Source organism: Excalfactoria chinensis, chromosome 3 (assembly GCF_039878825.1).
Source record: "Excalfactoria chinensis isolate bCotChi1 chromosome 3, bCotChi1.hap2, whole genome shotgun sequence".
Taxonomy (NCBI): Eukaryota; Metazoa; Chordata; class Aves; order Galliformes; family Phasianidae; genus Excalfactoria; species Excalfactoria chinensis.
In genome coordinates, this window is record NC_092827.1 from 99,365,875 (window position 1) to 99,390,995 (window position 25,121).

Here is a 25,121-nt window from a genome sequence, read left to right on the forward strand (position 1 = left end):
GAAAAGCACGGAGTGCATTAGGCTTCAGCTTTTTAATTATCAGTTTCTAACGAAGGGTTCTCTTTGTGGGGAAAAAAAAATAATTTCCTGAAGGCTGAACCTCTGCAGGGTTTCCAAGGCGTGGAGGAAAATATCGATCCTTTGACAATGAGTCTCTGCATTCACAGCGCAGAATGGAAAATTCCGGCTTTGTAATAACCCCCAAAACCCTGAGGAGCAACTGGTTGTACTGCAGCTTGCTGAGAGGGGTACTGGGAGAGCAGTTCAACTAGACTGCAAGAAAGCACGCTCCTTTTCATACATATTAGGAAGGCTGTCAGGAAGGAATAAAGGTTCATAACTCTCTTGGCCAAGTAGAAAGGGCATTTGGGGTTTGGTTGGCGTGAGCTGGATACAAATGGAGAATCTATTTCATTCGCATGCAAAGACTAGATGTTACCTATTTGAATTCTGGGGTTTCTTGGGCTGTTGTAGGAAAAGCAAGGAAATATTTAACTCTGGGAAACGTGACATATATTTTGAACAAAGTTCCAGAAACAACACATTTCCTCATTCCCCTTTCCTGTTTTTGTGGCTGCAGCATCAATTCCGCACTCCAGTTTGGGAAAAAACCAACTTTGACATATCAGACTTTCTAAAAGAAATGATATCTAAGACATTCATCAATCCTAATTAGAAACTTTCATTTGCATAAGAGTAATCTCTTAGACTATCCCATGCGTGTCCAACCTATGACCCACACAGCGCATGTGGCCCAGCCTGTCCTGCGGCCTACTCCTGTCCCATGCCATCATGGCGACAGCTCTGCCTCACTGAGCAGCCTGACCTGGCTTAGCCCTGGGCTAAAACCAGAGCACAGGGAGGGTGTAGCGTAGTGCTGACTCAGTTATGGCAAATAACTGTGTGCATTGTGATATACTGCATAAACACAGCCCTGTGAACAACAAAAAATATGCAGCCATGCTTTCTTTCAAAATGATAAAGGAATTTGAGAATAGCTTTCAAGATCTCAAAAATAATAAAGAAAAACCCATCCATTTTTTTTTGTTGTATTTGAGATTCCATTTTCAGTTGACATAAATAGATTACCTGCGACCTTTCAAATGCAATGTTTTGAGTTGCAATGAGATATCCAGCTCAAAAATCTGATTATGTCTCTATACCAGACTTCTCTAAAACATATCTTAGCAGGGAGAAATAGTGTTCTGTTCACAATCTGCCTTATTCTTGTCACTGCTTTTTGGCAGTATGTACATCCGTGGACAACCGTTCTCCAGGATGAAGCACACCGGGAATAAAATGTCATCAAAAATCTCTGACAAACACCTGGGGGCTCACTGAGCACAGCAGCCACTGCCATTGAACCAGCCTGACGTGTCAGTGTCAAAACAGCAAGTCAAAACATAAAAGCCAACTGAAGCCATACAACCAAAGCCAAGTTTTTGTACTTGAAAAATGCTGATGTGCTGAAAGCATCACCTTTGAGAAACTTCCTGATTGTTCCTAATTTTCCAAGAAAATGAACAGATATTGCCATGGTTTGCAGGCATCTATGCACTTCAGAAACATTAACTTTTAATTTTCTAAATATAAACAGCCTAAAAGAAAGTTGTCCCAAAGTGCAAATGCCATGAAATGCCAAACACGTGGTACAGGAACTGTGCAAGCGTGACTGCAATTGCTATGCCAACCTGAAGAGAATTAAAGATCCATTCCTAAGAGACTGACTTCATTGCCTTTCCAGGTCTAAAGTGATCTTTCCTCCAGGTCGGATTTAAGTTCTTATCTTTAGTTCATGCCCAAATTACTACCAACTGGGAAATAATGCCCTCGTGGCCTCTAAGATGAAGCAGAAGCTATCAGAGCAGAGTCTTCTAGGACTCAGAGGCGTGTGCAGCCTTGCAGAGAGAGGAGAAGAGGTAAAGCAGGGGTGAACTGAGCCCTGCAACTGCTGTGCTGTGCTTCAGCGAGTGAGGAGCTGGCAGATTTAGCAGCAGGAGCAGGACCTGACCTTGCCTTTCAGCAGCCACCTCTGAGACACAGCTACCGCCAGCCTCTCTCCCTGCTTATCCTGCATATAACGCACTAATTTATCAGCACATTTCCTGGCAGCATCCTCTGGCAAATTCAGCCCATGTTTTCATATTCCTATATTAAAAGCACTGGGTTTGTAACTACCGTAAGTCTGTGATCTTTCAGATGGAGTTTCTGCTGCTCCATAATGATAACTGACCCTTTGTTCCTCAGCATTCTCCTCTGTGCCTTGTTGCTGGCTTGCCCTACCCAAGCCAGGCCTTGGCCAGGTAACGGCTGTTTGCCCCTCAACAGCCTGATTACTGCTTCAGAACCAAATAATCTGTGTTTAAACAAAGCCATTCCTACACGGAATTTTGTTAGATTCTCTCCTGAAGATCAGTCTCTTCACAAGTCTTCCACACCTACCACTAAATATTTGTTTTCCCCTTTCCCAATCAGCTTTTCTTCTTCTATTTCAGCCCAACAATTCTTTGTCTATCTCCAGCTCCGCTGTTTTCTGACTTCTAGCATGATATCTTCATTGTCATGACATTCTCTACTCTATTTTCCATTAGATACTAAAATGCTCGCTATTGCCATTCTAAAAAGAACACATTCTGCTAAGCCTGAAGAGTATTTATCCATCAGACAGAAAACATTTTTAGAATAGGAAGACAAAACGTAGTATTACTAAATATCTATTTTTAGTTTCTGGGCATGATCCTAGGTTCACTGCTAACAACAGAAATGTTCCTATTTTGCATTAGATCAGATACTGGTACACAGTTGCATCTTGTTTATTCAAAATACGATTATTTTAGAAACAGAATATTCTCTCATGCTTTGTTCATGCCTGCTGCTGCTGCAGCAAAAAAAGCAAGTAAGTGAGCAAAAAGCACATTCTGGCCCTAGATCGTATGGTAAAAGGATACATGCTGAGAACAGTTCCTGGGATGATAAAGGCTATCTTTTAATAACATTTTTAATTCATACAAACTTATTGAAACGTCCTACTGGGTGAGGGTTTTGCAGTTAGGGCATAAGGTTTAATTAGCTGCTATCGAGTTATTAAGCCAGTTAATAACAAGTGAAACAGGTTATCTTGCACTTTGCCTCTCCAGTCAGCTATTCCCCAAATCCTTTGTCCAAAATCAACACCTTGTCTACCTATATATTCTCCACCAGAGGCACTTAAGTATTTACTACAAGAAACAGGGTTTCATTCTGTGTGTTGCCTATTATTTTCCAAGTTGTAACAACTAATATGTAAGAGTAATTGCCCCACTCTTTCTAATTTTGGAGCCGTTTTTTCTGAATGGGTCATTTTACCAAAGTTTCCAGTTGCTTTTGTTCTTCTCATTTAACTGCAGTTGAAAACCAAACAATATTGCTCAACTGAAGAAGCCCGGGTTACTGAGAGAAAGCTGCTGACTGCAGGAAAGGAGCAAGATGTAAAGCTGAGACACTGCAACTCATCAGGCAACCACAGCTTTTGATTCTCACTGCCTTAAACACAGTGTGAAAGCAGCACACCTCAAAGGCAGCCTGTGGTCTGAGGGTGCTGGGAGCCCTTGCAGACAACTGGGGACACGAGTGCCCATGACCATGAGGGTTTGGAAAGAGTCTGGAAGAATTAAGATTAAAAGCTGCAAGTCTAAAGGTAAGCCTGAAGCATGTCTGAGGAACAATCAGTTGATTCTGTGTGTGCTGATTATACACAATCTGCCCTGCACATGCTTTAGAGCACCGAGACCAAATCACCTGTTATAAAGGAATTAAGCTGTTTCTGGAGGTTTCAAAAACTGATGCATGCTTGAGCCAGGGTGAACAATAGCAGCCTTGCCACAGCCCACAGCTCCACGGCCTTCCAAGTGACAGGTGCATTCTGCATCTTAATAGCAGGATTTAGAGCCAATTCCCAGGTTACTCATTTCTGTCCCAAATCCAATCCTGCAAACTGCAGCTTATTTAATGTGCGCCAGCACTGTCATTTCTTCACAAAACGCCTTGTCAACCTTTTCATTCCTTGCACAGGCAGCCCCATTTTTAGTCCGCTTATTTCAATACGAAATGTATCATCACCAAGATCAGCAGTTCAGCTGTACCGTTAGCCTCTTGGCTGCTTACAGTTTTGTAACAAAGAAGGGCCATAACAATAAGAATATTCACATTTTACAGAGAAGGTCAGCATGTACTTACATAATTAGAGGCAAGATCAGGATGCAGATAATCAATTCCTGCAATAAAATAATGACAGAAAACAAACTGAAGGTTAAGAGTTTCAAAAATATTTTCCTAATCATCACAGAAAACAAAACAAAACAAGGAAAACAATCACAGTGAATAAAGCCACTGATTGAAATTTCAGTTTTGTATCGATTTATAAACTGAGACATCACTTCTGATGTAGCCCCAGATAAAAGCTGTCAATCATTTGTGCCAAAATACAGATGCCAGTTGAGATGGTGAGCTTGGTGACATTTATTGGCCTGTTTTATCAATGGAATCATATTTGTTTAGTAAGACTAGCTTAAATCACAGTGTATCTATATACAAAGACCTGGCACGTACACCAAAGTGCACCAAATCTGTGAACATCAGCAAATGCTACATCAATGGAGCACACAGAAATGCTATTTTTAACCACTGATAATAGTAAACTAAGTAGAGAGGAAATGCATGATTAGACTGTTCTAGAAAATATCTGAGCGTAGGTTGCAGTCTGAGATCTGGGCTTCATGAGATACAATACGGTGACACTTAGATTCTGAGCATTCCCATACATGGCTTCAAAAAGCTGACGCAAAACAGAGACAAGCTAAATGTTCACTGGAGCTCATCTGGTTTGTGCTTAACACTACAGGCACTGAAAATGCCAGAAGGAACTCTCAGATTCCTGGAATTCTAAGCAAACCAGACACTTAGCTTGCAGCTGAGAAGAAAACAAGAATACTGTATCCAGAGGATCAAGAAAATATACAGAAAATAGTAATCCTGCTTTTCACAAAGCATGAGTTTAAATGCAGGATCAGCAGTGTGCTAAACCCTGGAACAAGGCAGTGGTGTGGCACTGGTTTGTGCTAATGCAAGAATTATTTCCAAAGCTGATAAATACACAATTCCCTATGGATGGAACAACAGAAGCAGCAGATCTACTGCTGCTACTACATCCACTCAGATGGGATAAATTAACCTATTAGATATTCAGTTAAAATGAACAAAGAAATGGCCACCAATTTCATGTTTTGCTTTGAACGTTACCCTGCCCTATATTTCCAACCAGCATTTTACTATGTGCTTAATTTTATCTCCAAGTACAATGGCCTATTATTGTTATTATCCCAATGAAAATATTACCTTCCATTATGCATAGGGTACTTAGCACCAGACTATGAAGAAGGGATTTTTGCACCTATGGAGGCCCTTGCTGATTCAAAAGGGATTTGGCAACAGAAGACTCAATGAAGAAAGAATGCTATTTCACGCAGGTGCTGTATTTCATACTTACTGGAACTGAATACAGATCAAATTACTCCCTTCTCTAAAAGCTACTTCTGATAGGCTCACACTTCTCAACAGCTTTCTTTGACTTAAAGCTTAATCAGTTTGTTGTCATCCCCATTGCTTAATCACGTCTAGTCATTCTGAAAGCAAACTCCTGCCTCTGTGGGAACAGTGAAAATGTATTTCTCACAACACCAATATACAGATGTCTGAATCTACTGTCTTTTTTCCACTAGATCTTTGTCTTAGGAGTGAGCAAATGAGGAGCAGAAATTGCTGAGGATTCGTGTCAGCTGATCCCAGAAAACATCCATAAATCTAGCCTCTTTATTTATATTTAATATTATTCAGCCATCCTAAAAGCAAAAGATTCGACATTTAGCCCAAAGAGCAGCTGCGACTTCAGCTGCACCTGTTATCTCCATCTTCCTTGAACTTAGCCTCAAATTAGTAATGTATTTAATATGCAGGTCTTTACTGACATTCAGCATGAAAGTGTTTAATTATTTCAGCTGTAGAAGTATGACTTTGAGAATAATGCAACCCAGAAAATGTTTTTGTAAAGTACTTCATGTGAGGCAATTAAGTCCTCTAGTCAGTGCCTACAGAAGTCAAGGGGAGTCTTTCCTTTGGTTTAATGGTCATTATAATGTGCCCTTGAAGATCACTGTTTGATAATTGCATACTACTATGAGTGCTTTGGATATCTGTGCTTCTCTGTCCCTAGTGGAGACTTCATAATGTATTTTCCCTGAAGATTCGTAGTCTCAACACTAAAAGCAATCCATTATTACTTTTTAATCTTTTTTTGACTTTGATTGCATGGAAAAAGCTACTTAAAAATATTAAAGTCGCAGGCAGTCTTCACTTACCATCATCCATAATTCCTATGGTAACTCCTTTCCCTGTGTATCCCAGCTCCCACGCTTCAGCTACGTTAAGATCAAGTCCAGGTGTCCCATCTGCTTGACCAGTGTTAATCTAATAGATCAGTGAAAAAGAAGAACAGCTCTTTTTACTTGATAGACACACTTCCACAGACACTGATTCTGTCTTTATGTTTTTGCATGCATCTCTAGTATGGAAAATAAATCACATCTGCTTTGGAGTATTAGTCTGTAACCACATCTACTGCCTTAAGTTTTAAAAAGAGTGATGGTGGTAAATTCACTTCTTTGTGACTTATAAGATTTGGTTAAACTCTGAATCTCCTCAACTCAAAGGAATATTTTTCTCCTCAGGAATATCAATGTAGAGTGTTAAGCTAGCAAAAGCTGCACTAGTGGATACTACAAAGAACTTCTTTATGAAGAGGTAATATTTATTTATGGAAAGCAGGGAACTACTGAAATTCAGATCCACTGGTTTGAATATCAGAAATGTCTTTGTGGATTAAAAAGTTAGGCCTGCTTTAAGCATGAAGGATCGCTAGTTGGACTTTAGGGGTCCCTGTGTGGGAATGATTCCTAAGGGCAATCCCTTCAGACAGAAGTCATGCTTACCAACCTCATTCATGAAAGAGACTGAGAAATACTATTCATAAACAAAAGGAGTCAACGTAAGTGAACAAGATGGTACCGTACTTACAAAATTCTAAGTATGTCGCAGTGTTAAAATTGAGGAAAATGACTTTATTGAAGCTTTAATAGAAAGACACCTTTCTTAGTTACTTTTATGTAAAAAAAAATAATTAAAAAAAATCTTTCAAGACTAAAAACTTCTCCCTGTAAAATATGACACATTAAAAATGAAACAATTCAGTAAAATATTAATTTGTTTTGACATGGGCTTAAAGCCAAAATTCTGCTTTTGACTGAAGAAAATCAATTAAGCAGTATTCAGATTTGCAAAAGGAAAGAAAAACCTTGTGTTTTTTCTAGCAAGTACACTAGAACTTTTTGATATAATTCTATATCAGTGTTTTACCTGGCAACAGCTCAATCAAGGACATGATTCACATGTAGCTTTAGGGGTCACATCAGCACACCAGGAATGCTTGCAGGACACCAACACAGTTTTCTTTCTAACCTTCTAAGGATCTTTCCACTGACTGAAATGAAATCTAGCTCTTGAAACTTGCTGGATCTTCCCAGCATAAAAAAAGTTCAGTTAAAAACAACACAGCAGAGCCTCAGATTCATTCCCAAGTTCTTTTAAGATAATTGCAAGACGTTGTTCCAGCACAAAATAATTCAAACGCCAATTATTTAGTTATACTTACTGTGATTTTCTTTCAGAACTTACCAAGTACCACTGCTTTGTAAATAAAGGATCATTCATGTTGATGTCAATGTCATTGATGTCTCTATATCCTCGCTTTCTTCTGCTGAAACCCTCCTGTTGCACAGCCTTCTTGACCTGAAAGGATTAATTTTTACATCGTTAGCTCAACGTTCGTCATCATAAAGATTTTTTTGGCTTTGTTTTCAGGAGAGATAAAGGTTATTAAATCACATCATTTGTGTCTGCATCACTTATTAGCAACCTGGGGCAGATTTCTGTCAAGATTTGCAGAGAGCGCTCAAGGAATAATATAATTCTAGGGAAGGCGACTATGGAGAGATGAGACACTCAAAAGTGCCCTATCTGGAGGAACACATATCAGGTAATAGATAACAGAGGATCTGTGCAAGAAAGAGACCCTATTCTGACATCATTCACGTGGACCTTCTTGCCATACTTTTCTTTCTCTTAGCCATTAGAATCAAAACATTCTCATTATTAGGAGATAAAATTATGTAACTAATTCCCAATATGAATGTTCCAAGCTGCATTTGATAAAATGAGGATGTAGGCCTCCATCACACTTTTTTTTTTCCCATACTTTTCTCTAGGGTATTTTCAGAGTATGATAGCCTTCTCTGCTGGACTGATTTGCTGGGAGGAATGTATGCAAGGCTATGTGTCCTCATTGTACTCCTGAGGTTCTTTGAAGCACATCTTCCAGAGAGATGCACTTTCAGGGCTTATCTTTGTTTTTAATAAGTGATAAATAAATACATTGGCAAGAAAAGTTAGATGGCAAAATGGCCGCTAAATGGACCAAGCTGGCTGAAGTGTAAAATGTGAGAATACTGGCTATGCAAAACAAGCTGCCACAGTTTGAGATCCTTTTCTATATAAACAAAAAATCCACTACAATATGTTCCTATGCACTATAAAAAGCAAGAAAAGTTAGACACACAAGCATCTTTGGAGGCAGAAACTACAAATGTCAGATCATAATCATCTTATTTGCAAAAATGTAGGAGACCACTGAATGGTCCTAATCCTCGTTATAATATGTTTAACATATTTCATTTATATATATATATATATATATATATATTCATCCCTCTTGATCAAAGAGGAAAGCTTAAAACTATACATTGAGTAAGCTTTGGATGCAGAAACCAGGCAGCAAAGAAACTAGCATTTTTTTAGGCATTTACTTTAAAAGAAAACAACACCACCACCACGATGCCAAAACAACCCTTGATTATCAAGGAAAACTCATAACTTATGTAGCCATTTCTACAAGCGTGGCTTTGGCATCTCTGATTAAGAAGATGTATCCCCTGATGTGCCACAGTAACTCACATAGTACCAGACAAAATTCAACAAAGGAGAAATTCCTCCAAAGGCCAAATCAGGCCTTAGAAGAGTTGAGTCATTCTTGGAGGTGTCCTTCCATCTCCGTTAATTAAAGCAGGAACCTCAAAGGACAGGGCTCAGTGAGATGCCTATGACCAAAATGAAACTGGGATCCAACTGATTTGGGCTAACAGCTACTTTCCTCACAACCACGTCGCCTCATTAAAACCTTGAGAGCTTAATGCCAGTTCACAGTGAGCAGGATGACGCTTATGTGACGCACTCAGAAAGAGGATACCAGAAAGAACTGATCTGTTCTGAAAAGGCAGTATCAATGCTTCTAAAAACCTGCTTTTATAACTTCCAGTTCCTTAAACTAGAGGTGCAAAATGATAAAATATTGAACTGTTGGGTGCTTTCATTTATATGCATTTCTATTACTTGTTCAGGTTCATTAAAAGCAAAGCAGATTGAAAAGAATGTGAAAAACTAATACAAAATAAGCTGAAAAGAAGACAGTGACTAAGTAGGAACCATACCAGGTGTACTTTGTGGTGCCAGGTATCTGTATAAAGAAAGGTGTAAGCACACTGTTTGATACCTCTAAGATAAGGCTCAGTGATGCCATGGAGACAACAGAGCAATCACCTGTCATTATGCCTTACTCCGTTACCACCCTGCAATTGCAAACCCAGAGCTGTCACCAGATGAAATAATTATGAACAGAAGCCAACTCTCAGTTAGAGGGATGCCAGAGAAAAAGATTCATGCGTTTATGCTCCCACGCAAGCTTGCTGGCTCTGCAGGACCAGCTGCATTAAGGTACTGAATTAGGATTCAGAACAAAAAGAATTCCACTAATTAAAAAGCGATGTTTTGGAGCCCTGGCTTTTCTTTAAGACAAGCTGAAGAAAGTGGGGAGCAATTTGCAGAAACAGCACAGGCTGACTTCGCTCTTGAGGATCTTCTCATTTGTCTGATTTGTTATATCTGCATAATAAAATATAACTTGTATCTTCTATTGTATTACATTACATGATACTGTAATTCCCTGAGAGGTGGAAATACATGTGAAAAAGAGGTATAGACTTCTCTGAACTAAAACCTCTCTTAACAGGCTGGTTTCTGAGTATTTTACATGGACATAAGGCACAAGAAGTAACAATTTCAGAATGTCTGAAGCCTCCTACACCCTACAGAAACAAGGCTTTTCTCATTACTTTCACTAGTGATGACAACTTTTAGAGTCACATCCAAAACAGACTAGGCTTTCTTGTCATGAAACGATTTGAAGGGCTTGGGTAAAGCCGTGGCACCTTCCCCCTCACTGAAGCTACAAAATGCCTCATTCAGTTGCCTTGTGTAAGGATTTTTTCCTGCACAAGAAGAACAAGCTTGCCTGATGAAAATGCTATCCTAAGTTCAGAAAACATCCATCCATATAGTCCAGCAAAAAATCCCAATTGCCAATTAGCAGATAGTTGATGGGAGTGAAACTTTGTCCTCTTGCCAATGGGGTACGTCTACCAGAAGAGTAGTATTTTTCCTCAGCTGTGAATTTGTCCTTGACCCTAGATCTGAAGAGGAAGCACATCTTATTTTGCTTCTATCTGAAGGATTTCTTCTTGAAGAGTAGGCTTCCCTATGATATCTGTAACCTAAATGCATTAAGTATCTTGTTGCAGGTAATAAGTTTTAAAAATGCATATAAGAGAGAACTTAGAATCAGATCTTTGCATGTGGAAAGGTACACAATCACCAAAGAACATTCTGACCTTATAACAGAAATGCCATCTTCTAAATACTTCTTTCACTAACTAAAGCAGGAAGAGCAGTGTTTGTAAGACAGACTTTTGATAATAGCATCTCTAAAGGATTTGAGCCTGTTAAGCATGACACTTATTAGAAATTAGCAAAGGAACAAGACTTCCTTTCAAAATGAGTCTGTTTTTCACTGTCTCAAATTTAGGCTTGTCAGTAATAACAGCTTTTGTTTATTTCTTCTTCATTATGATAGATTTATTTATTACATTCATTTCTTCTTCATTATGATAGATTAAGAAGTGAGCACATATTTAATTAGCATGTGTCTAGATCAAGCAAAAGTTACTAGGTGTGTTATTATCAGAAAAAGAAGGTCATGTATCAAAGAAGGTACAGTCCATGGATGATGGGAAAGAGGTTCAAGTATTGATTTTTAATATACTTGTACTTATGGATGGTGCATTAAGCCATGTGGATGATAATATAACAGCAGGATACTGATGCAGAACAAATTAACACAATAATCAATTGCCTACAATACTGCACTGGGAAGGCCAGCAACCACAGCACTCTAACTGTGCTCTATGCTCCTGTGAATGCCAAGACAATCAGCTCCTCATTTTGAAGGAACAGGGTTAATTATACTATTGAGTTCCTGCAGTTAAACGAGTCCGTTGTATTGAGCATAAATGACAGATTTACTAAATTATACCAGTGGGTAAGAAAGAGTGGAACAGTATACACAACCTCCAACCTTAAGAATCAAGAACATGAAAACAGGACAATTCAGGCCAAGTTCCAATGGAAAAAGACAGTCCTGGTGATGACATCTAACAAGTATGACTTGCACAGCTATAGAAAAACAAAACAAAACACACAGCAGTAAGATGATTAACCCAAAGAAGTTGGGAGGCTGTGATGAGGACGGGCTTGGCCTCTTCTCCCAGGCAACAAACGGGACCCAAGGAAATGGCCACAAGTTGTATCAGAGGAAGTTTAGACTGGACATAAGAAGGAAGTTTTTCTCTCAGAGAGTGGTCAGGCACTGGAATGGCTGCCCAGGGAGGTGGTGGAGTTGCCATCCCTGGCAGTGTTCAAGGGGCGTCCAGATAGGGAGCTAGGAGATATGGGTTAGTGTTTTTTTCTGTACGTATGGTAAAGGGAGGACGGTTGGACTAGATGATCTTGTAGGTCCTTTCCAACCTTGCGATTCTATGATTCTATGATTCTAAGTGATGGACCTTTTCCCTCTAAAGCCTGAGATCAACATAGGTCTGCTGCTGAAGGTGAAGAAATAAGTTGAAAGCCAGTTGCACATGTTTATTAAGAAGTCAAGCTGCTGGTTAGCCTTAAGCCCTACAAATTATGCAGAGGAGCAGCCTCCCATGAAGGTGGCTCAGAAGAGCACATCTACATACCTGAAGGCATCCACCAGCAAACCACCTCTGTCTACTGGACAGCAGCCCTGACTGCTGCTATCAAACACAAATTGTGACAACAAAAGATGGAGACAAAAGTTCAAGTGAGTCTGTGAGATCCTCACGCCTAATAGCCTCCAAAAAGGAATGAGAACGGGATATGAAGCACCTACAGCACCTTGTCAGGGTCTTAGCCACAAATGTCATCCCCTCTCTGATCCCAGTCCCCAGCAGGTGTGTATTTTTCCTAAAGCTCCAAAGTAATGACGTTTTGTGAGATTTTCTACTACACAGTAAAAAGAATAACTTTGACCATCACCACTAGAGAGAGTTCAGACCTACTGTTACGTGACCTATAGCTGAAGTCAGGTGAACCAAACAAAACCAAATGTTAGCAGGGTATTCCATGGGAGTGGATGTGACTAAGCAGTGCTCCCAGGTTATGGTGTGTTACCCATTATCAATCAGCCATTCTTTCCAAGACTTGCTGGCTCCCTAACAAACAGGGACAATTCTCAAAAGCAGAGAGCCTGACAACATATGACACGCACTTCACTTTTCAGCCTAATGGCTGATTCTCCTGTAAGCAATGGGAAGTTGAGCTCTGACATACAGATACAGGAGCTGGATGGGGCTGAAGACACTCCAGGGGACAAAGCAGCAGTACCAGGGCTCCAATGCAGAGAAAGGACTTCAGCCATTCTCAGCTTAGAAAACTCAGCCTTTTTCTTCAAATTACACTTTGCTACTGGCAATGAAAATGCCTGCAAATTATTAAGAGAAAAGTGCAGAGCGCCAATAGCAAAATGCTCCTGCTGCTATTTCCAGGTCAGTATGTATCCTTGTAAATGTAAATACCCAAAATATCAGTCAAACACTAAAACTAGACGTTTGAAAACAAATCTTTAGCAATCTTTTCCCATCTTCTGCACTCTCACAAGGAGGGATTTTCCCTCCAGTGTTTTAAATAGCTGCTCCCAGTCTATGAAAAAACCTATTGTTTTCTCCCAGCAATAACAAAAGAATTTGGTCTCCAAGCAGAGGTAGTTAATGTAGCCATTTTTTTTTTCCAATATAGCAGTTCCTCTTCTCTGAAATTATTAATCCATCTTCTCAAACTCATCCCAAAGAAAAGAGGGACCATCTCCAGGTAATCACGGCTTGTATGAGTGACTCCAGAAGTACTATCAGCAATCACGTTTGTAAAAGTCAAGAGCAGGTAACTGGAAGGAAAGTACTGCCTGATTGAAGAGCTTCTCCACCTGGCACCAGAAATCCACTTAATCCCATTCTACCGTTCTTCCCTACATTCACTTATGATTCATCCATGATTCTTATTTACGTTTGGCGAAGGGGATTTCTGACATCTGCTGTTGAATTAATAAGCTGAGGTGGTAAGGCTAGGAGACTGTGTCCACACGCAGAAAACTGATGGCATTTATTTTGGTATTTTGGATTTATCCTTTTGATTTTAAATCTTCTGAACCTATTTTGAAGCCCAGAATGAGTAAGAAGGGATGTCAGGGAGCTCGGGTGTGTCAGTAATAACCCAATATTTATTAACTAAATGACAGTCACTCCTCTCAAACAAGCTAATTACTTCAAAGATTCTCATAGTCTCTCCATATATGGGAACAAATCCCTCTTGGTAACTACAGGTGTCTCTGGTGTTTTATTCATGTAAGATTCTCCAAGTGCCTTCTCTACCTTCATCAGTCCACAGGGAGTTTTCTATACAAGGATCCTTTTCTCCAGCTATCCTCCCCCACCTTGATTGGTACAATCTGAATAGCTGCAACAAAGATACAGCAGCTGTTGAAGGACAACGTTTATCAACCAAAGTTAATCAGCACAACTATAGCTGTGATTTTTGAAGCAAAACACACAGGAATAAAATCGTTGCTGATTTGAGTGATTTCATCAAAGTAAAAATGTATCTTCTTCCATTACAATTCTTGTATTACTGCTTTGTTTAATGAATTTATTAATGTTTATTTAATGACTAGCATAGAAGCATGAGAACTGCTTTGACTTCTAGCAAACATCATTTTCACTACAAAATGTGTCCATCTTTCATTGTTCTTATCCACTATTAGTACATCGAAAAAATAAGTTACTAGCTGAAACAGCATGGCTGAATATCAAAGTGCTGCTGATTTTTCTTGTTTATTAAACTTGGATGTTCTGTACCAGCCATATTTTTCCACTCTCCCTAATAAGCCCCACATGACTGCTCAAACGCTTCTAACTTTATGTAGACCATCAGCAGATTTCAAGCCTTCTGGACACTGAGACTGCCTCCAGCCATCCCTCTTGAGACATCTTCTCAGTTCCCCCTGGCTTCAGCTTGTGCCTTTTGAACTTTTGTCTCCACTCTCTGGACACAATATTGAAAAAATGTCATGCTCCCAGTAAAATAAAACAAGGGTAAAATATTACCACTGTTGAACTCTCTGAAGAAAGGCTGTTTCTTGCAGAGCCTTGTTGTGCCTTGCACAGTAAAATGTAGCATAGCTGGCACTGGTCTTTAACTTCTTGCTGAAAAACCATAACACCCAGAGGTATGGACATTTAGGAAACTATCAGAGAAGATCAGCGTCCATCTCACAACAGTAAGACATGAAAGTAAACAGCCTCAGCTCAAAGGTTCCACTCAAGCAATCAACCTTTTTGAAGGAAACATAATGTAAAGAACTCATGTGTCAACCAAGTTCATATTAAAAAAAAATAAGTAATGCCAGAACCAACTTGCCTCTGCCTTACTTTGTGACCTTTCATTTTCCTGATACTACTTCAGTGCTTGGTAAATGAGGAGCTTTCAAAAATAAAAGAAGGGGAAAATAAATCAATATTTTTGTCCATTTAGCAGGTCTCTCACAGTTCAGTGACATTCAGGAAGCAGTGAGTAAAGAGACAAGGAATCAATGTGTAAGAGGAGGCTTCGGATCATATTCAACCTGCTCAACTAAGAAATCAATAGTGCTTCTCTAGATTCTGCTTTGAAATGCAAGTGAATTGTTTAGGCTGCAATGTAAAATGAACGCTGAGTCTGGAAGGCACATGAAGGAAAATGCCAATTTGGTAAAACTGAAATTTTCATAGGATTGTGCCTTCTTAGATGGTGCTTTTTTTTCTCAGGGTAGGATTTATGAGAGAAAGAGTGAGAGAAAAAGCCCTGAATATCATGATATCCAGTGTGCAGCTTTCAAAAGCAAGCAAACTGATTCACATCTCTGCTCTCTCCTCAGTTTGGCATGAGGGTCATATCAAGAACTGCACTATCACAGGTGTTGGCTATTCTAGGAACGCTGTTCTTATTTCCACATTTTTTTTTTTTTTCAGCACTTAAAAAAACCCAACAAAATTGGAGCAAAAGCATTTTTGAAATCTTAAGGTGTTTCCAAGGGAATGAAAAACAGCTTGTTGTACTACCCAGAGAAGGTGCCATTACACTTTATGGTGTATGATGACAGAAACGTCAAAGTAATTTGTATTTTGAACAACATCTCTTTGCAAGACAGCAGGACAGCTATCCCAGTTACAGAATCAAGATAGCTGTGAGAATGAAATTCCATGGAGATGGGATGCAACTGCATATGTGTGTGTCTCACCAGTGGGTCGGAGTGCAAACTACAGGGACATTTTATCAGCAGCATGTGGGCGACTTTTCCAACTTTGCTGTCTCAGCAGTTACATCAAGCCACACACAAATCCATCAGAGAAACCACATCTCTGTGCAGGTATAAACAGCGTGTCTAGTGACAGAGAAAAGAATTAGGCCTCTTGCATGTAGGGCATTTTATTGACTGCATGCTCTCCTTTCTTAGCTGCTAGATTAGGGGCTGCAAATAGCAGCTCACTCTTCCCTTACAAACCTTGGCCAATTACTGCAAATAAACCTGTCTTAAAACATCATGTTTGAAAAATGACACCTTGTTCTTCCTCCTCAACAGTAAAAAATAATCTGTCAGGGAGTTATTCTCTTTTATTACTAAGGCCACCACCAATCTTTGAGCTGACACAGGAGACTCAAAGCACATTTAAGTTACATTTGCACTCTCCGTGGCATAAAATGTTTTTAATTTAAATGGGAATTGGGTGTAGCTCCTTTTTAAGGCTGCAGACCATTTGGCATTGAGAACGGCTTTTGGGTACATTTGTGCAGTACAAAGAAGAGTGCTGCTTGCTGGATCTTCTAACTTAATAATTCTCTGTCATCATTTCATCTTTTATTGCTTTGGTCTGTTTCTTAAAATCCTGGGCACTCCAACTCAATGGACTTTTCTTCCTGCTCCACAATAGTTCATTGGTCCTGCATAGAGAGAAATACTACGGAGCCTACCTTTACATCACTTCCTTTGTAAAGATTCTATTAGTAAGACTGCTGCTCCCACAAAAGCAATGAATATGTTATCTGATCCATCCCAAGGGAACAGAACTGCTCCAAGGCTAAAGATTCCTCTAATTCTGTTGATTTTATGTTAATTTACTTCATGAAACAAGCCTTCAGATAAATGAGGACTGTGAGAAAATATCACTTGGAGAAAAACCTATTCGGTTTGGTTCATATGCAAAGATTTGACTGTCAGGTAAAATGACCCTCTTTGCTGAAGCATATCCTTGACCCATCCTGAGGGAGAAGACACACCTTGCAAATGTGTGAATTTCTGTCATAATGCCCAAACTCATTTCCAGTCATAAAGCATCATTTGTAGCAGCTCTACTTCTAACGTCATGCATTTTCTTTCTGAAGATGCCAATTTGCTTTAAAGACATTAAGTGTACTCCATATGGAGCCCTGCCATAGGCCTGGGTAGGCATGCATCTTTTCTTACGGAAATCAAGTCAGAAGAGAACTCAACCTTAAAGCAAGTCTGTAACACATATTGAAAACAGATCCCCCTTATCTCCAAACTGATACCTAGATTTGCACTTACTGGCTTCTGACCTGTATCATAATTCAATATTTCCGCTTCATTCTCCACAGCCCACTTCCCACTCAAACTGCACCAAACAACTCATCATCTGCCTAGAAACATCTGCTTGGAAAAATACAGTACACACTTCTGGCACGGAATTACTGGCATGGATTATTCCCTTCTCACATCAGCAGTAAACATGCCATATTGTCGCACTTGTTGAAGAATTACATGTTGCTATGTGCTTTACGTAACCATTCTGCCTTCTACACATAAAGCTTTTCTAAATGGACTCTGACTAAGGAAAAAGTTAGACATTTTGGTACAGCTGCCCCCAGAGCTCACTGACTGTATTCAGATGTGGTAACAGTGTTGAGAGCTCTTTGCAGTTCTTCTCTCATGCCACGGGGCTTAGAGAAGCATCCTCTGATGCTTATGGCCCTTCCAAGTAGATTGGCCCTGCTGCACCTAGCAGTGGTGAAAAGTTGTCATACAAAAACATCACCAGAATCTCAACTAAATTTTTACTTCCCAGAGTAAAAATTGTCTCATGGCATTAGGAGTTAAGAAAGGCTAACTAACGTCAGTGCTGTTGTCCTATGCACAGTGCATGAACCAGGCCAAAATCAATTTGTTTTAAGTCTGAAGTAAAAATAACTTAAAACCAGCTGTGGCTCCTCAACATGTGGAACCATAAGGTGAAAATGGAGAAAAGGTTGGCTCAATCACGTAGAATGTACAGGTGTTTTCAGTCCTGAGCTCAAAAAGGGCACAAAGACATTGAGGCTCTGGAACATGCTTAAAGAAGGGCAACAAAGCCATGAAAGGCATGGAGCACAAATCTTATGGTAAGTGTCTGAGGGAGCTGGGGCTGTTCAGCCTGGAGAAGTGAAAGTGCAGGTGAGAGCTCATCACTCTCTATGATGACCTAAAAGGAAGTCGTGGTGAGGCGGGGGGTCTTCCTCTGTTCCCAGATTAGTAGCAACAGGATGAGAGGTAGTGGCCTTAAGTTGCCCCAGGGGAGGTTCAGATTGGATATTAGGAATAATTTCTTCTCAGAAAGAGTGGTGAGGTATCAAAACAGGCTGCCTAGGGAGGTGCTGGAGTCACCATCCCCATTGGACTACAGCAACAGCTTGCCAGCAATGATTGCTGCCCAGTGCTGTCAGCACCTCCCCAGCCAGGTGGGAAGAACATTTGCAGAAGACCTTTTTAGCCTTAATAAGAAAACAAAGCTTATTCTTACAAAGGTGCCCTCCTGGAGGGATACAGCACAGCTGCCAAAAAAAAGTCTAATTTTATTCTAATATTTAAAACCTGCAATACTTAAGTTTCAAGGTTCACAAGAGCAGTAGTGATATGTTAGTGAGTCTTTCTTGCCCGTTTTTAACACCTTCAGAGATCTGTTGCTATCTCAGTGGTGACGAGATATGCAATCACAGAACACTGCTCTTCCTGAAGTGCTGCCTGGTGGGAATTAGATAGGCTGCACAATGTCTCCTCTCAGCAAACATCATATTTAGAAACCAGAAAGAAAACAGAAGCCAATCTTATGACAGAGGGAAGCCACAATTATGCTGCTGCTCATAGTCATGTATCTGCTCTTGCATCCAGCAGCAGAGTGGCTGTGTATAGCACAGCTACCTCTTTATTGTGTTACCATAAATACTCTGGACAGAAAAGACAAAGGATTTTGCTCCCTTGCATGTCTTTCCCAGCCCACTAGGAAGTAACTGGAAATTGCACTGATGGGGCTGTATACTGTAAAGGTTGCAAACGCACTTCCTCAGCTCCCAGATTCAGAGGCTGATGGATCCCCATCACAAAGCATATTAATAAAATCAGCAGAGGTTTGTGCATCGCTGCTGCACAGCATCAGGTTAGCAGTGTATAGCTGCCAGTACCAGGCCATCTGCCACAACAGAAGCATCAAAATGCGAGGGTTTCCACAGAATCATTTTTGTATCAAGAGGAAAGACAGGAAAACCTGGGAAATAAGGGATTGGTTTGCAGAAGGAAAAGAAACAGCCCATGCCCTTTAATTCTAGCTTTTACCCAAACAGGTTGTTAATTTGATACTTTCAAAGGACTAACCATGATGGTTGTCATGACACTCTGTGTCAGAATCCTTTATCTTAATCCTTGAACGTTTTCCTTCAGTTTCCATCAGGGAGCTTGCAGAGAACACAGCTCCTGAGTTCCCTGGTGCCCAGCGCTGTGGCAGGGAGCACAACCAAAGCAGGCAGATCTCAATTAAGAGGCAATTCCCATTTCTCCCCAGAATCTGGCTGCCATAGATCTTTACAGAGATAGGGCAGTAGAAGTGCTGCTTGAATATTCCCTATGGGTTTTATTGACAAGCCTTGTAGCTAAGAAGCTTTTTACATGAGTGTCCATGATCTCCAGCAGCCTGTCCTACTGGCTCTTTGCAAAGCATGTCTGCACAATTAAAATCATTTTCAAGTATTTTAGAACCAAAGGAGTTCTGGCTGGACTTCATAGGATGTTCAGCTGGTTCAGATATGTCACAGGTCCCCCTGCTTATCCATTGCCTGCAGCACTGAAAAGTAGACCCCAAAGACTACAAAACTCATTAGTAATTGCAGTTGCATGTGCACTACTGTGGGTTTTAGTGCCAGCATTTTCCCTTGTTCTCACTGGACCACAGCACAGGCTGGTTTAAATGAAGTGCTGAAGCAATCATCCTGCTCTAAAATCTTTGAACTGCTGCTATATTTTTTTGGCCAGGGACAAGGGAATATCTTTGCAACTCAGTTATTAGCATAAAATAATTAGGCTTTGGAGTATATTTTCCTCCCAGAGTATACACATAATTTGCATCAATATTTATAGGAACCTTTCCATTGAAAAGAGGCTCGACCCCAAGGAACCAAGAAAATCTAAACTCTGAACACACTTCTTCCTAACACCATAGATTTCCATAGAGTCCTGTAAACTACTACCCTCATTACAAAAATCTTACTCTTCCTATTTGCTCAGGCTTCACCCAGCAGGCAATCAGAAAATGAGCATGCAAATTCTGCAGAGAATGCTCTGTGTCCAAACTTTGAGACCCACTTCGTATTACGATTCCACACAATAAAACACGAATGCAAAAGCCTCCTTGATGAAATTACATTTCTTTGATATAAGAAGTGATGAATTTGTAATTAATGCCATCAGCACCCGTTCCATGCTCCTTTATAGTGCATGGAACTAGAACCTCCATAGTTCCAAATAGCCAACATTAACCTGCGGCATGGCAAGCACTGAAGAAGCAACTTGAGACCGACTGTACCAAGGAGAAATGAAAGGGAGATTTAAGGAAATAAGCTAATAGAGCTGAATGATCATCTTTGTGACAGATTGAACAGACACTTCCATACCCTGGATTCTTAAAGAAATGTAAAACATCCAGTGCTAAAATACAGAATCACGGACTATACAACACAACAGCACCTGACCTAATGTCCTTTCCTTTAAAAGAGAGGTGAGCTGTACCTATAAATGACCATAACAAAGTGAAAATGATTAGTGAAGCACTGCCAAAGACACAGTAGGACTTAAGGATTTAAATTGCCAAAGACTTGGCTTAAAATATCATTTTATAAGCCTGACGGTAACAACGGCAGCCTGCAAAACAGGGAACGCTTAAGAAAAAATAGAAGAAAACAAGAACACTGAAAAGGACTGAAAATTACAATCACTTCCTTTTTATCAAGGGCTTAACCCATTGTAAGTTATTCTCTCTTATTCTACCTCACCTCGTGCCATCCCTGGTCTAAACAACTGATGAGATCACAGAAATGACCCAGCTTGGACAGAATCATTTTCTTTGTATGATATATTTAAAATGCAGTCAGATTCTTTCCCCAACAACAGCTGCTCCTTCAAGAAGTGGGAATGGTATCAGAGGAACAAGCAGGGAGGACAGAGAATGCAGGGATAGCTAAAAACATTGGATGGACCTGCTATAGTGGAAGAACAGTGTGTATTTATTAGCTCCTTGGCTGACATTCAGTTCTCCTCCAGAAGTGTGAAGACCCAGGCTCCATCTCTTCTTGCCCAAGGGTAAATACAGACTTACTCCATCCATTTCAGTGAATTTCAGCTTTTCACTGCTGCAAATTGGCGTAATATCTACCTCTTCCATTTAATGCCATTCTTCTGAGAAGGAAAACTGTTAAAGCCTCTCTCCAGTTAAACTCAGGTTCAATCATGCTGGGCTGAACTCATGAAGACAAATTATGATTCTCTGCTTCATGGGAGCGTGTCTATTTCCAAAGAAGTAAACAGATCAGAACAGAACCCACTGGTAGGGAAAAGTTGCTGAAGTATTGAGGTGGAATGAGAGAGCAAAGCGCTGAGAGCAGCATGTGAATTGGTACACACAGCACTGCAAGCGGCAATAGCTCATGGACGTGACCTGGATGCTTCCTTGTGTAGGTGCACTGCTGCTGTATACATGAACCACCAGTACTTAGGAGGTGGCTTTGCAAGCGGCTCCTCTCCAGCATGTCCCTCTGGGCTCAGCGTAAGTGCCTGTGCACATTTACACATAAGTGCTTCAAAAATTCCAGTGTGATCCCCTCTTGAAGCATGTGTTACTCTTGTGCTTCTCCTCCCTCCTGTTTAAGCCAGATGCCCTCTTCCTCCACAGGTGCCTATAGGTGCTGAAAACTCCAGAGCCATTTCTATTCTCATCACAACTCACAGCACAGGAAGGAGGCAGAAGCTCTTCACAAGCATCTAATGGAGTCATAAAATCACAGAACGGCTTGGGTTGAAAGTTGTGATTTGGTCAGGGATGAAGGAAGCAGATGGCTATTTTGTTTGTTTCTTCTCGACATCTACTATGTACTCAGAGTCCTGGAAAGCCACAGTCCTGTCCACTAAAGTAATTATTACAGATCACAGAATCACAGAATGACCCGGGTTGGAAGGGACCTCAAGGATCATGTAGTTCCAACCCCCCTGCCTAGCAGGGCCACCAAACATACGTCTTTACTAGATCAGGTTGCCCAGAGCCCCGTCCAACCTGGTCTTGAACACCTCCAAGGACGGGGCATCCACAACCTCCCTGGGCAGCCTGTTCCAGGACCTAACCACTCTCCTAGTAAAGAACTTCCCCCTAACATCCAACCTAAATCTTCCCTCTTTTAACTTATGGAAAATACGCCAAAGAAGAAGAAGTAAAACAAAGATAAACCCCTCTCCTATTTCTTTTCTGCTATGCCTCCTCACTCTAACTCGGAAAGTTGCACAAATCTGCAGGAAACTGTTCATCATGTCTTCCATCAAAATCACTGGTCAGAGCAGATAAATGGCTGCTGTTTTAAACGGACAAAACATAGTAAAAGAGGTTTCAAATTACCTCCTAAAGGAGATGAAAACTGTTTATCATTTCATTGCACAGCTCCATCTATGAGCAATACACTCAATGGAGACAGAACATCGGCCTGGAGGCAGTGCTGTACTTTGGGATCAGTGCTGTGAAGATGCCTTGTCCTGGCATTACACTGATGCTCCTATAGCAGCTAGGGCCAGATTTCTCCTTGCAGAGACTAAAGAGAGCTCAGAATTCTACAAGCAAGTATTATAATAATAATACTTGTGCTACACCTACACAACCCTAATTGCTGAGAAATCGCTGATACATCTCTCTGAGAAACCACTCCAACACATTTGAAGAGCCTAAAGAAGGTCTGCAGTACCAACTGAGAATACCAGGGCTCGGAGGGGGGGAGGCTGGCTTTTACATTCTGAGAAATGCTGCACCTATATATTGTATATGGATAAACTGCAGCATGTTCAGCCAAACAAACTGTGCATCATCTATAATTAAAAAAAAAAATCCAAAAGATTTACTTATTGTTCAACAAAGAAAGAAATAAGGAAAATGATGTTCAGGTTAGAATCTCCTGAGCACAAAGACCTCTTACTCAACACTCTATTAATGCTAGAGAAGTAAATGTTCTTTCTCCATCTGCTGCTGCTACTCAGGATGAAGAGGCACAGCCCTGGGAAAAGCTGCAATGTGCCACAGGGAAGCAAGGGCAGGAGCAGAGGAAAGACCACTAGAGCCACATTATACCCAGGGACAAATGCCTCCATGCAATTTTGTTATTATTTTACGCTTAGATAGCCTCTAGCACAGTAATTTCCCTTGAGCCTCCAGATCATGCATGTGGAAACACTAAATGACAACAGTAATTACAGTTTAAGGTTACTGTCGTTTGTTTAAGTCTTTTGGGCTTCAGAGGATCTGCACTAATCTCTTGTTTTTATTTTCTCCCCTCTGTTCTCATCTCAGTTTCCTTATTGCCCAGGTACCGTTAAAACCACTGAATAGCAGAAATGGCCACAATCCAACTTCTTGTTGTTTGTTTCCCCCTTTCCTTCAGCAGATTGGGCATCTGGAATAGGAGCAAACTACTCCTATTTTTGCTCTTCTTTGCTATATAACCTTCCGGAAGCTTTAAAAAATGCTGGCAATAAACAGTGGGAATTTTTTTAAAAAGGCATAATCCATATTTGAAACATGTTTTGAAATACGTAGTTAAAGATTAATTCATTACATACCATAAGCTATTTCAGATGGACAGACAGATCGCTGCAGTGGGAGATCCGCAAGTGTTAAAACCACCAGGTCCACCCGCTCCTCGTTGTTATTTGTTTTTAGGCAGATAGAGAGTATTAGCAAGGATTTATTGGACTTTCTGGTTTAGTCTGAAATATTCATTGTTTCAGGTCAGGTAGGTAATTCACCTTGGACACACTCCTTAAGCACCGTGGTAATACAAATAGCACAATGGGACAATATGGCTGACAGGTAACGTTCCCAGCTGTCCTTGCTAAGAGATGTTCTTTCCCTATGAAGAAATATTCACGCCAAGTCAATGGTGTGACACAAGTGGACTTCATTTGGGCTCACACTCTTTAAGCAACATTCTTCTTCATCCCTTCCAATCTCAATCTGGGATTTGCATTTCTTTCACATATTCAAATTTTCCTCTAAATTTATGTTGACATGCAAAAGCAGAACCATCTCATAACCAAACTCCAAATTGCACAGAGACCTGCACATCACACCTCTGCCATTAAACAAAACACACACAATTCTTTCCTATGACAAGCTGCTCCGTGCAGAAAAGGTTTCCCCTTTAGATGAGTTGCCCAGTTCTATGAGCATGGACTGCAGTCTAGAGCAATAATCAGACACTTGTTTCAGAGGCTCTCCCTTACTGTCTACTTGTCTTCACACGAAATGTTACTTCCCCCATCACCACAGAAATTAGAAAGAGGATGTTTTATTTTGAAGGAAATAATGAAGCTGAAGAAACTCACCAAAAGCGACTGTGAAACAAAGTCATACAAATGTTTCAATTGGAAATGTTGAAACAAAACCTAAACTTTTTGTTTCATTTTTGTTTTCTAACACATGAAACCATTTGGTTCAATAAATTGCCTCAAATCATTATTTCAAGGATGAAGGTTTGGGTCCTCTTTGTATTACTTTTTCTTGAGCTAGCAGAAACAAAACACTGAAAGGCTTCAAAGTATGTATATTTTTTTCCTTTAAGAAAATAATTGTAGTTTCAGTCTGGTGATTGCCTTACAGAAAACAAATCACAAGCCTTTCTTATAACTTGCCTCACACAATTTAGGAAAAGACTCTTGAAATTTACAAGGTATGAATATGGTTAGGTCTGGAAATAAAGAAAAAAAGGAAGAGGAAACATGGAGGTTTCCTTTTCTCTTTTCAGAAAATACAAAGTCCAAACAGAAACTCTCTTGTAGCAGGCAAGGGAATTATTCCAAGCAAAGCTCATGTTGGAAAACAAATAAAATGGATTCCAGTGAAGATTTTCCCAGGATAACATCACTGCCTGTGAAAGAAAATAAAGAAAGCAGCATTCAACTATGA

General features: G+C 40.2%; 1 protein-coding gene across 1 annotated transcript in view; it reads right to left on the reverse strand.

The window, feature by feature from the left end:
- Positions 1-25,121, reverse strand: part of PCSK2 (proprotein convertase subtilisin/kexin type 2) — a 95,114-nt gene that overhangs the window by 41,495 nt on the left and 28,498 nt on the right. Inside the window, exons 3-5 of the mRNA XM_072333809.1 lie at positions 7,765-7,878; positions 6,393-6,501; positions 4,216-4,253 (exon numbers count right to left, since the gene is read on the reverse strand). Coding sequence (XP_072189910.1) covers positions 4,216-4,253; positions 6,393-6,501; positions 7,765-7,878 — 261 coding nt within the window. The remainder of the gene's footprint in view (positions 1-4,215; positions 4,254-6,392; positions 6,502-7,764; positions 7,879-25,121) is intronic.